The sequence below is a fragment of the Xiphophorus maculatus genome, chromosome 23, assembly GCF_002775205.1.
Source record: "Xiphophorus maculatus strain JP 163 A chromosome 23, X_maculatus-5.0-male, whole genome shotgun sequence".
Taxonomy (NCBI): Eukaryota; Metazoa; Chordata; class Actinopteri; order Cyprinodontiformes; family Poeciliidae; genus Xiphophorus; species Xiphophorus maculatus.
The window spans coordinates 8,938,632-8,952,043 of NC_036465.1; the positions used below are offsets into that span (position 1 = coordinate 8,938,632).

A 13,412-nucleotide genomic window follows, 5' to 3' on the forward strand; every position below is an offset into this window, starting at 1 on the left:
GACGGAGTCCAGCTTCCAGAATTAAGTGGATCAGGAATAAATACTATACTGCCCCCTACTGCCACGGAGTATCCAGTAACACTTTTATTCAAAAATCTTACAAAACTAAATTCAGCTAGATAACCACTGGTTTGCTCTAGTTAGCTAGGTGGCTAAATAGCTACCCAGCGCCGTAGATGTTTTTGTAAAAGTTATTGACTATGTTTTTAGGTTTTGTAATAAACATCTGTTTAGCACAAAAAATAAATAAAAATCAAACTCATTTATTTCCTTAATTTATTTTTATTTATTTGTTTTATGGCTGTGAGTATTTTTGACTAATAATTTTGGCCCATGTATCTGTCACGGTTTATTAACCATCAATATGGTGATTCTCTGCTCTACACCAGAAATAATTAACTTCTTGGATAGAGGAGACTGGACTTGAACCAATTTGAAGGATATTATATTAAAGCTTCTTTAAAATATCTAGTAGTGCAGTTTGTTCTTATTTATAAATACCAATCAGGATATAGGATCCACTAGAATAAATAAATGCAGGCTGGGTGCATGGATGCAGAAATACATCACTGTATGGAGTACCAATAAGTTTTTATTAGTTTTAATATTTTTACATTGTGTTCATTACATATTTTCCATACATCAGACAAACCAGTTTAATAAAAACAGTTAAAGTGGTGGAAGATTTTCCTATGAGGATATTATTAATTAAAAGAACATGTGGTCAGTTTTAATTTTAAGTGCACCAATCCCACTAAACTTTGCTACATTAATGACACTCAGCAAATGAAAGTTCCTTTTTGTTTCTGTCAGATTTTAATCAGTTGCTGTACGTTTTAATCTTGTGAATGGCGTAAGGACTAGAGTCCAGCTGTGGCCAGATGTCTCCGTTGGGATGAGCTCTGGTCTGCTGCACTTCTCGCTCAACCAGTTCCACTGACAAGGTGGACGGGCTGAATGTCTCCGTTGCGCGGTACGACTGCGTGAGGTGGCGGAAGGACGAAGTGTCTGAGACATCTTCGTCAAAGAGGTCGTCCATGAGCTCCTTGCGATGCCTGCGAGAGGCTTTCAGCTGATAGTTCAGGTCAGAAACGAGATCTTTAACGTCTCTCACCAGTGTGGAGCGAAGCCCGAACAGACAGAGCAGGAACACCAGACCGGCACAAATACCAGAGACAAAGTACAGAGCCACTCTCTCTGGGAAACCTGCAGGAGAGGAGAGGGATCATTAATCACAAATCAAACACACTCTATATTCATGTAGACCAAAGATGTAGTTATATCAACATACAGCAGGAATAAATTCACCTCAAGTTCTAAAATGCAATAATGTTCATCCAGTTACTATCCAAGACTAAATGGATAGTCTTGGATATCCATTTAGTGGTTTTAAAATAAAATTAATACACAAGCAGAGAGAATCTGGTTGGTTGTTAAACATTTTTCCCAACAACAGATTTAAATTGACACCAACCATACCCCACCCACCATCAGCTTTACTGCAGGAATCCTCAACATTAGCATGATTAATTGTGTGCAGGCAGGTGTGTTTATTTTTGTTTATTGTGATACTTTACAGTTCTTAGCAAGATTCTTCATAGGCCTTTAGCTTTTTCACACTTTCACCATGAACCCCATTTATAGATATTTTACATGAAAGACCACTAGTTTTAGCTGTCAAGTTGTCAACATAACACACTAAATCTTAAATGTATGCGTGATATATAGAAGAAAAAGGGATGCAACACTACAACAATGAGAAAAGGGGACCAGGAAAAAGTTTTAATAAAAAACAGTGAGGGAGAGGGAAGTAGGTCGGTTATGCTAGCTTGACTTTGACAATCTTAACATGCAGATGTGCTGCGGAAAAAGACAATCCACACATCATCTCTGACAGATCATCAGTAAAGTAGGTGTTTAAATAAGCTAATCAACCACAGCTGCATTCAGTCGATCACTTAATAATCGCAAAGTAAACATCAAGCCTGTAAATATCAAAACTGTAACGGACTGAATGTTTTGTTATTTTTCTGGGAAATGTTTGTGCGTTTTTTGGTGTTGAAAATCCTGATACATTAGTGGCGCTGTTGTCAGTCAGTTGCTATGGCAACGTGTCTACGCAATGTAGACCATATGGAGAAAAAAGAAGAATAAGAGGCGTTTTGAGTTGCTCTTCAGCAGTTTTTCTGGGTTATGTTTTCCTTTGCTGCGGCGCTCTAAACTAAATTAATAATGCCTACATCTCCAGGTTTCATTTTGCTGACGGGGTTGTTCTACTGCGGCATCGCAGCTACAGATAACAAGTAAAAGGACCGCATGCGCACACCTCAAGCGTTGTGCGCATGCCCGAAATTTCCGGGCATAAACAACAGCATTCAACGCGTGTCGATAAGCAGGTATAGAAAATGGATGGATGGATGGAAAATCTGGCAATGTGAGAGGGCAATGAATCATTCAGAAAACTCATTACAGCTGCTTTTATTTGAACGAAGTCAGATTTGATATTCCTCGATGGGTGAGCCTATCTTTCCACCTTTTCACTCTTTCATAAGTGCACAAAAACTTGCAAATTTTCTAAACAAGCAGACGCATTTATGCAACACAAGGGGGCGCCCACCTAACTGTCATATGGGCATTTTTAGGAAGCAACACAAAGAAACCCTGACACAAATGCCATAACTAATTATTTAGAATGCTGATGTCTCTGGCTTAACTTCTACCTAACTTGCGTTCTCTGTAAGTTAGTAAGAAACACATTTTTCAAAAATAAATGTTATATGCCTGAAGTTTGGCTTTTGTTCTACATCTGACTGTGGAAAAATATACCAGAAGGGTCCATTAAAAAAACTTGACCCCATGGTGTCTCAGGGTATCAGAGCACATACCCAATAGTTTTTCAATGATCTCCAGACAGTTGGTAAAGAGCACATTTTGCGGCCTGTAGGTGGGGCCAGTGTACCATCCACCTGCAGGTGAGAGGGGTCTGGGCTCAGAGACCAGTCAGCCGGGCAGATCATACAACAAAACCTGAGAAAATCCGATTAGTGCCTCACCGTGTGTGAGGTCTGAAATCATGAAGGGATCAGTCGACCCTCGACCCACATCTTCAAGAAGATATCTGGGCACTAAAGAGGAAATTATATGTTTACATCAGGAGAATGCCATGCTGCACTGCAACAATATTATCAAGTATTTTTGGTCTAGCTTCTAGTGGAAATATTTTATTACACTTGAAGCAAGACAAAACTAACTTAGAAGTAACTTTCCAGCAAGATGTAGGAGTTTATTTTAAGTCAATAATTCCTTAATATTCAATTCAATTCAGTTAAAATTCTAAAATAATTCAGATTCTTGAAAAAGTAAATAGTGATGGCTATTGGCAGCTACTCTTGTAGCTGTCTGTGTTACAGAGAATCTGAAAAAGCCTCTGACTGAAGACACTATGTTTTCCCAAGATCTGATGAAGAGGATGGTCAGGGTTGTCCATGTTTTTCTTCATTTTATGAAGAATCCTTCTTTGCAACATCATCATCATAGTACTTTTATCAATATTAATGAATTATTTACTTCAAACAAACTCTTACATCTTGCTGAAAATTTACTTGTAAGTTAGTTTTGTTTTATTTCAAGTTAACAAAGATATTTGCACTAAAAACCAAGAATACTTGGTAATGTTTTGTGCTTTGCGGTGTGCCTCAGCTGTGGATAACACCATCCACTCTGTTATTTACCACAAGTGAAGGAGACTCGCAGGTGTTTCCTGGTGCCGGGGAAGCAAGGGTCCCCGAAGGTTTGAGTATCTGCAAAGATTGAACAGTTTTCTCTGCCGTGACACCTGCGGGAAACCTTCCTCAGAGCCACAGCTGACAAACACTCTGAAACAGACAAAACACAGACAAATATAAATCACACCTCACAGATATTCCAGTTTTTCCCCAGTTTGTCACTAAATGTTTGCGTCAGACCCATGTCGGATTTTGATCCTGGCTCCTCAGGACAGTTGGGACTTCCATGAAGCAGGTGTCCAAACGTAGCAGAGTAGATGGCGAGGACAGACTCGTTTTTACACAACAGCCTCAGACGCTCGTTTTCACACACAAGTCTTGTGTGATGGTGTTCTGGAAAAAACAAATTATGAAGCAAAACCAGATAAGCATCTGCAGACTGATATGTTTCAGACTGTGAAATGATTGGTGTCCCACTGAGTGAGAGTGGGACAGTCAGTGGGTGTCCTGTGGCGTCTGGCTCCAGGAAGCTGGCAGCAGATCCTGAATGCTGCTGGGCGTTGGCCTCAGGCTGACTGCACCACTTCCTGTGGATGCTCTTTTGGGATTAAATGTTTTTTAGAGTCAGGACGTTCAGCGGCCTGATGTACTGATAAGGTGGGTGGTTCACACAGCAGCCCAAAGTGACCCAAATCCGATTTTTTTTTTTTGCCTTAATGCGACTTACTGTATATCTGATCTTTTCATGACAGTCTGAACAACACAGGTTGTTTTGTTTTTTTCGAATGCGGATATCCAAGTCAACTTGGATATTGTAAAAGTCTTTTATCCCTGGTAATATCCCCATATGTGTGTGATGTAAAAAATATGAGTCCAACATTCATTGCAGGGATTTTCCAGCATTAATGTGACATTTACCATGTAGCATATTGAGCTGAAAAACAAACAAATTGTTTAGTATAGTTAATTCAATCTAAGACACAGTAGTTTGATGTACCTGGTTTGCACTTGTAGGACACCAAGAGGTACTTGGTGGTGAGTGGACAGGGATCCGGTCCAAACACAGGAGCGAGGACGGGAATGTGACATGACCGCTCGTCCTGACACTCCGACTGCACCTTCTGCAACAGCAGGAAAACATCTGGTATTCTACATGAATCAATGATGTAATAAATCTGTGTTTTTCAAAGTGAGGGCCCTCAGAGGGTTGGAGGGAAGATGTGGAAAAAATGGAAAATGAAAAAATGGAATCCAATACATTTTCAAATCATAAATGTTAATCTTTTGACAAATGGAATTATTAGATATGGCTGAAAACACTGTATAAGAGTTTCACATCAGCCAATATTGATAAATATCAATATCAATAATTAGTGATTTTATTTGTTTGTTTTAAATATCTGAAAAACTTTTATCCCCACTTTTTACTCCTCATCATTGTTTATTTTTAAGCATTTACTAGGCACAGTGCTGAAACTTGAAACTGCAAGTTGCTTAACAGGCTGTTGCTAAGTAACCACAGAGTGAGTGAGTTGCTAGGTAACCAAAGAGTGATTAGTTAGTTGATTGCACCAACCTTTCTTAGCTGGTTGTGAGAGTTTGAGCTGCCTTCATCTCCCAGAATGCTGTGCGGTTCTGAATTGGAGTTTGGTGTGTATTCTATGTATTGAATATTCTATCATATTTATTTATATTGATCAAGTATCTATCGGTATATTGTTATTGGTTTATTGTCCAGCCCTATAAAATATAAGTTAAAATAACTTATTGAAGCTAGAGATAGAAGAAGAAGAAGAAAAACATTTTCTTCATTTTTATAGTAATAGGTGAATCTGTTTTTGTTGTTGCCACTCTTTGGGAAATATTAGATATCAAACTTGCAAAAAATTGATGTTTATCAGCTGATGTTACATTCAAATAGTTAAAATAATACAGCAGACTTAAATACCACTCTGTATTTCAAAATCCAAACATTTTTGTTTTTAGCTACTCCTGTAAAGTTAAAATTAACAGCCATAACAACATCGGCGTGATGTGAGCTAATTAGAAAACAGCACTAATGATAGTAGGTGTGTTACATACATAATGTAGCTTAGGAATGATAAAGCAGCTGGTGTTAAAATGTTGGTATCGGGGGCCCCAAATGAAAATCTGCTAAGGGCCCCAAAAATCTTGGACTGCCACCGGATTACTATAAAAATATGACATTTTCTTATCAAAAGAGGGGATTATGGTGGAAACTTTTACCTAGTAATATATTCAACATCAGATTAATAAAGGCACAATATATAACCTGATAAAAATTTCACTACAGAAATCTTTGTCATCTAAAATCAGTAGGTATGAGGCAGCATTTATGCTAAATTAATCTAATAATTAAAAGTGAGAAAGGTTTTTTAAAATTCAATGACATATTTTGTCTGTGGGTTTCCAATGTCCCCGGTCAGAAGCTAACATTGTTTTGGTGGCAGTGGCATGGAAAGTATCTCACTCCGAGGCCATGATGAAACTGAGATTGTTTTTTTTTTATGAACGTCTGTTGGGAACAGATTTGTTGAAGAGGTGGTAAAACTGGTGGGTGCTGGTTTACTGTAAGTCTGTCTTTAACTGTTCTGATATTACAGAGCCTAGATGTGAAACTGGAAAAGTTTTACCTGTAATAAATCACATGACTGCAGTTTCATCTACCTCTAAGGCGGTGGAGGAAGTACAATCTGTGTCCTCCTCCTCTGCTGTGATGTTTGTGTTTGGTGCAGGGCATAAGTGTTTATAAGGGACTCGTCTTCCATAGAAGGCCGATAGGACGGCTACGGATGTCCTGGAGGGACATTTGATGACGAGCAGGTCTCCCTCACAAGCGTGAGCCGTGTGGTTCTTCAGAATACTGTGGAGATACACTGAAACACAAATAGGAGATTATTTCACTTCCTCCCTCTTTCAAATTTATTCATCAGGAATGTCTTGTTAACCAATTAGTGGTCTGTAAGACATAAATGTGGCTATTTACAGTCCATGTGACTCAGCCCTGCTTCATGTGGACAGGGTGGTGTCCCCAAGTCTCCGTCACTGGGTGTAGCTCTCCAAGACAATGTTTGGACTATGACCACACAGACATTCATGTTTCGCAGAAACACAAAGACACCGCGCTGAAGTCCTCCCTCCCATCTGTATTTCCTGTAGCGGCCCCCTGTCTCTTATGTATGTACCGTAGTTCCTCTGATGCCGTCATGTGGGATCCACCTCTGCTGGTGAGCCAAAACTCAGGGACTGTGGTTCATATTTAATGGAATAGTGACTGACTGAATGTAGTTTGACTATTTCTAGAGGATAACTTTCACATTTGTTAGTATAAACACAAACTAGGGAATCTAGAGAAAGGAATCTACTTCACAAAATTCATATTTTGCAAGTTTTTGTACTTCAGTTTGGGTTTCTACTGCTTCTAGAAACAGCCAAAGTGCTTAAAAAAACACCCTGAGGTTTATGTTAATATTTTTGGTACAAAAGCCTCCAGAATGTAACGTCACAATCAACGGGCATTGAGCTGTCACCTAGCAACTCCAGCAGAGTTCCGCCCGTCACTTAGCAACCCAAACTGAGTTCCAGCTCATTTGGTTATCTGGTTTTAGAATAGAATAGAATAGAATAGACTAGAATAGACTGTATTGATCCCCAAAGGAAAATTGGTTATTTGTTGACAAGCTACTCAATCTAAGGTGTTAAATATTAACAACACAAATATAACCATAAGAAATAAAGTTTATAAAATATAAATATATATTTATATATATACATAAAAGTCATGTAGGTACATCAATATGAGTGTAATTGCAACGAAAAGTAATTCATATGCAGACAGTGGCGTTTTCTTGTTGACTTACCATCCAGAAACCCCTTGCTGCTTGCTTGTTGGCTGTACAGGAGCCTCTACTTCTGCTTTTTAAACATGTACAGTTGTATAATTGTGCATCAAATTGCAGCCACTTTCACGTGTGAGTGTAAACGTTGAGTTTGGGGGCGTGGCCAGCAGCAGATTATTTGGATTTAAAGTGACGAGGCCCTAGAACATCTCAATCTGAAAGGAGCTCAAAATAAGCAGACTAAAATCTCATTTTTAAGAATGATTTTGTGGCTATATTCTTATCCTAATCTGTTTGAGGAGGCATAATAAGTCACCTTTAATGCATTTTATCAGGATTTTATGTGATGGAACAAAATGGCACATATTTGTAAAGTGGAAGAAAATAATGCAGAACATGTTTTCAACTATTTCTTTGTACAACCATCTTTTGCAAGTGGCAAGCTTGAAGTGTATGTCTCTATTAACTCTTTACTTCCAGATCCTGGAATATTTATTCATGCTTTACAACACATTTCAAGCCCTTTAGTAGTTGGACTCCATAAATATGAATATTCTGATATGCTTACTTATGGATATCAGAATAAAGAGGGATGAGTGCAAATGCATGCTGTAGTTTTATTTTCCAAAAAATCTTGAAATCTGCATCATTTCCTTCCACATTTTGGTACTACTTCTGCATAAAATCTCAATGAAATACAATGGAGTTATGGTTGCAAAATGAGGAAAAGCATAGAAAGTCTGAATACTTTTGCACAGCACTGTAATGTCCTACATAGGCAACATTTTGCTTGGTTGCTCTGGCCGTACCAGGCACTTATTCACAAAGAGCCATTATTAGCTTGTTGCCAAACAAAAACTTTCAACAGCTACTGTCAGATACACAAAGCTTAAAATCAAAACTGTCTCAAAAATCACCACACAGCAATTACTTTCACTTTTAAAAAAAGAAAGATATCTGGTTCTCCCCTCATATTTTTTCCTGCTGCCTCTTTACCCTGATTTTAGTCTTCCAGCTAAATCATCAGCTCAGAAAGAAGGATGTACATGTTGTTAGGAAATGTCTTTCCGACGCTTCCTGTTGTGGAAGCCCAAACGTGTGGAAAATCACGCATCAGCATTTTTTCACCCACACATTAAAAAAAGGGAGGAAAGTAAGGAACTTACGAGATAAATCAGGTGCCGAAAGTGCAACGGGCGTCTTGAGAGCAAGAAAAAGAGAAAGAAAACCTAAAGATGTGAAGAAACTCCATGCCTCTATCATTGTGAGTGTTCAGTAACGGAGCACTGGGGTTTGCTGTGCTTGGAAACGGGTCAATGATGCCTTTGTGTCTGCAAAAAGAAAAATACAAAACACAGCCTCCTTGCAGTTCGCTGTGTGAACAACAGTTTAAACCGGACAATTTAAACAATTTGGTAAAACCCAGATGACGATGTCATGGTTTTGTAAACTTCTGCAAATTATATGCAATTATACTGTCAGAAATGAAAATGTTATGCTGCGATAATGACCGTATCAAACAGAAAAAAATCAAGAGACTTTGTGAAACACGGTGGAACGAGTCCTTTACCACAAAGGACTGAAAAGCCGCTCAGAAAAGAAGAAGCCAGGGCTTCAAATGCAACATAAAGAGTTATATTATGGTTTGCAGAAACACAAATGTGTTCATATTGAGATGCCCTGTGGTCTGATGGAACTAAATTTGTGTTGTTTGACCAGAATGGTCATCATTACATTAGGAGGAAAATGTTGAAACTTGGAAACCTCAGAACTTTTTCACTTGAATTTTAGAAACAACTTGTCAATTTATTGTTGTGATAATAATAAAAGTGGTGTTTCGTATTCTGATCTTTTTCACTTTCTTATGAAGCAATAAGACACATTATCCTGTTGCTACACACAGAAAGACCTCTCTGCATAAAAATATGAAGAATAACAAAGAATAGCTGCACTTCTAAGACAGAAATAAATTAGGGGAAAAATATACCTAAAATATCCAAAGTCCAAATACCAGGACCAAATACCTGGAGTGAGACAGCAGCAGGATCCTGTATGGAGTAAAAGAAAGTGGAAGCGGTCAGAGGAATGTGGTCAGTGACATGGAAACCAGGTGAACCGAGCTGACAAATCGCTTTGAGAATGTGATCTGAGAGGAAATGACGGCTGAACCCAGAATGAAAACGCAGGGAAACAGAACACAAACACGTCTGCTCCATGAAAAAAATCAAATCAAATTAAATCAAGCAGAAAACAATTCAATTACAAAACACAAGTAAGCACAAAGAATCTTACAAATGAACTAATTTTGGATCATAATAAGCAAACCAGCCAGGAAGCTAGAAAAGGTGAGGTAAGTAAAAGTTGATCTGAAACATTTATATAATATTAGTACAGGGCCGGCCCAAGGTTGTAAAGGGCCTTTATGCAGAATTTAGTTTGGGTCACCAATACAGATTTAGTGAAATATTGAAGTGAGGGAGAGTTTAATTGGCTGAGTTTGAAAACAATTACTGATAATTGATAATTGTTTTTCAACTCCTCTGCGATTTTGGATTGTAGGTCAAATAATATTTGAGCTTTTGAGGTACAAACCAGCTGCTACCCGTCGCAAAAACAACACTTTGTCACCATGGATACGCATCCACTTCATCATCATACCTCGTGAATTCCCAGAGATGCATAAGTCAAGTCAAGTTCATTTATATGGCATTTCAGTTTCCACATCTCCAAATCCACAAAACATAAAAACTAAGTCTATAGCTAATAATATTCCTAATGATTTCAAATTTAAAATATGTTATTGATCCCAGTTACATTACATGGTTATTACATTTTATAATAATCATCTAGGCAGGAATCTATTTAGTAAATTCAGTATATTTCCACACTTGTGTTGGTTTAATACAGGTAATTAATAGTGACCGTGATAAAAGTTTCTTTGAAAGATGTTTACATAGGATTAGCAGCAATATAAAGAAACAACAGTGTTGGAATAAAAGGGTAGGAGGTGTTATTGGTTACTATTTAACTTGTAGGGTTGGACATAAGTACTGTCATTTTCTATGGATCTTTCTGGAAGAGTCAGAGTTCCTGACTCCAAGACAGCAAGACCATGAAATATAACTAAAATGTATGAAAAAATGACAATTTCCTCCAAATGACGGGCTCTGAGTCAAAAATCTGGCTTAAAACATTGATTTTTACAAAACAGAACAGCAGAGTATCATCTCTTGACCTTGGTGTGTGTGCAATGACAAAATAAAGTGTCATTTTCTTGGACTCCGTTCTCCACTGTCAGGTTCCTGTTTATGGAGATAAGGCCCTCTTTTTCCAAGAAGCAGCACTTCCAGCTGCTGTGTGTCTCTCTCCATGACAGCTTGGCTTTCCTATCACTGCAAAAGCACAAAACCTTACCAAGTATTTTGGTCTAATTTCAAGTACATTTGAATTAACACAAAACTAACTTACAAGTAACTCCTTAACAAGATGTAGAAGCCTGCCCTAGGCCAATAACTCCTTAATTATTTCACTTATAATATGGGAAAAATGTCTTGTTATAAGTGAAATAATATAAGTGGAACTAGGACTTTTTTACATTAATGTTAAGACATTATTGACCTAAGACAATCTTGCTAAAAATGTAAGTTAGTTTTGCCTTATTTTAATTGTTCCAAGATATTTGCAAAAACAATTGATAAGATTTGGTGTTTTTTGCAGTGACATTGCTTTTCTGGAGAAGAGGAAGTAAGAAAACAGGGTGTTTCCCAAAGTGTGAAAGTTTCTTCAAGCTAGTATCATATTGAAAAACATCTATTGAAGTAGTGTCCAAACTTTTCCTTTTTTTTACTACTATCTACTCAATAATAAACAAACTTTTTGCCCCCGTGGCCAAAACTGCAAATTTAAACTACTCTCAAGTCACAAAATTTGTTAAATTTAAAATGCAAGGATGAGTTTATTGTGATTTTTCCTTTTTGTTTTACTTATACCTGCTCAATAATAAACAAACTTTTTACAAAATATATAAATTCTTAAAGATCCAAAACATAAAACATGGTTTCAGACTGTTGCTTTATTAAAAGAAAAGCAAAAAATATCAAAATTTTGGAGATTATCTGTTCTTTTCTACTTTGTTGACCAAACTTTGACTTGAGTGTGGGTCAAAATCATTGCAATGGCGATAAATGGCAAATAGAAAAGTAGAAAAAGTATGTTAACAGAACGAAACTTTTCTGCTGTTGTCATAGCAACCAAACTGAAGTTAGTCTAAACACAGCGCAGAGATTACAAACTAAATCCCAACCGGCCGTTTAAATCGTTTATCTCACCGGTTTTAATGAGCCGTAGTCTTACTGTAAAAGCAGTAGAACCACCAGTTAATTAATCAAATCTGATTGCTTTCAGGGAGACGGGCACATTTTAAACATTTAAACCACAGACACAATGTGGGAGGGAAACTCCCATTGTACCGCACAACACCATTTCTTTCGCCTCCCAGAGGGAGTATGGATGAAGTGTCCTGGATTTACAAGCAGAAAAAAGAAAAGAAAGCTGGGGTCAAGATAGTTGCAAAGTATCAGGTCATCTCCTCCTTGGTCAGAGTTTCCAGTCTTATTTATTTTAATGTGATATTTTGTTTATCAAGAGTATGAATTTTCCAAATTCTTTTTGGCCTGCATGTTAAATAGACACATGACTCCCAGTCTGTTATCCACGGGCGTGCTTTTTAAATTCCTTAAAATGGATTTCACAATCTTTCTCTGTTACTGATAGACACGTTTCTTCTGGGAAGTATTCACTGTACCAGAGGGGATTTTGCAATATAGTTTCCCTTCCACCCTTTTGTGTAAATGAGATCATTTTACAAGAATCAGCAGTCCTGAAAACTGACCCTACACCCCTCCACAGCTTTCATTTTTCATTTTAAGACGTCTTCACAAACTCACATACTCCAGTGTTTAGAAACAACCACATGCTTTACTTTGCTGGTATTTTCAGTATATTTATTGGAAAGAAGCATGAACTTTTAAGCTCACATCATGAAGGGAAACCCCAACAGGTTTCAACTCAATACACACAAAAGAAAAGGAGAACTAGAAAAGAAACTGTTAATGCAGTAAAACACAATAATGGACTAAAATATTACAAACACCTGCTTAGGCCTGCTAGTTCCCTTTTTGTTGCAGTCACAACCTCCAAAAAATATATTTACATTTTCTCTGAATGAGTTTTTCAAACTTGTGTTTAATATGTTTTCAAGTAAACTGCATGACAGTAAAGTGGATTTCTATGGTACCAAACAATAGAGAAGCATTTGAAAACAACAAATTACCTCTTCAACTCTAAATGTAACATCGTTGCAAACTCTGAATTTGGTATATATGGTCTGAATTAAAATATAATATAACAAAACAAATATTGCAGTCCAGATTGTACAGATATAATTTGAAGTTCTGAAACTTTCTGTTAATTTGAGTGAGCTAAAATTCGTCACAAGAAACAGCAACAAGTTGCCCGAAATAAATTAAAACTTAAAAAAAAATAATAATTAAAAACACATTCAGCTGTGTAAATGTTAAAACACACTTCATGAGATATCCTAGCCGAAATGCTTTAATTTAAATTAGTCTTTTGGAAACCAAAAAACCAGGTTTCCAATCAGTTACTATCGCTTATGGTGCATTCAAGTACATCTCTTATACTATAACATCTGTATGCAAAACAACTCTTAAAGCCGCGCAGTATGCAACTTTGATTAAAATAAATGTTTTTACATACTTGCCAAAACTGTCACCATGTTGTGACATTGTTTTTTGTGAGAGATAAT

The 13,412-nt window shown here is 37.2% G+C and overlaps 1 protein-coding gene across 2 annotated transcripts; it reads right to left on the reverse strand.

Annotated features, from left to right (window-relative positions):
• Positions 1-554: 554 nt before the first annotated feature.
• Positions 555-8,905, reverse strand: LOC102235892 (protein eva-1 homolog C-like). 2 transcript variants are annotated; one of them, XM_023328313.1, is made up of 8 exons: positions 8,752-8,905; positions 6,414-6,622; positions 4,723-4,846; positions 3,966-4,118; positions 3,732-3,875; positions 3,054-3,125; positions 2,886-2,966; positions 555-1,206 (listed from the first exon to the last, which is right to left on the reverse strand). In XM_023328313.1, the coding sequence occupies exons 1-8, from the start codon at positions 8,846-8,848 to the stop codon at positions 821-823; spliced, it is 1,266 nt and encodes a 421-aa protein (XP_023184081.1). In that variant the 5' UTR covers positions 8,849-8,905; the 3' UTR covers positions 555-820. The 2 variants fall into 2 exon arrangements, with proteins under 2 accessions (XP_023184081.1, XP_005799576.1); XM_005799519.3 differs by lacking the exon at positions 2,886-2,966.
• Between the last annotated feature and the right edge of the window lie 4,507 nt (positions 8,906-13,412).

Bases quoted from the DNA above. Each gene is read 5' to 3' on its own strand.
- LOC102235892 (XM_023328313.1), bottom strand. From the start codon at position 8,848: ATGATAGAGGCATGGAGTTTCTTCACATCTTTAGGTTTTCTTTCTCTT. The intron at 3,126-3,731 runs GTAAATAACAGA...TTTCCTCTTTAG, and splicing joins GCGAGTCTCCTTCACTTGTG to TGCCCAGATATCTTCTTGAA. The intron at 2,967-3,053 runs GTGAGGCACTAA...TCTCACCTGCAG, and splicing joins GATTTCAGACCTCACACACG to GTGGATGGTACACTGGCCCC.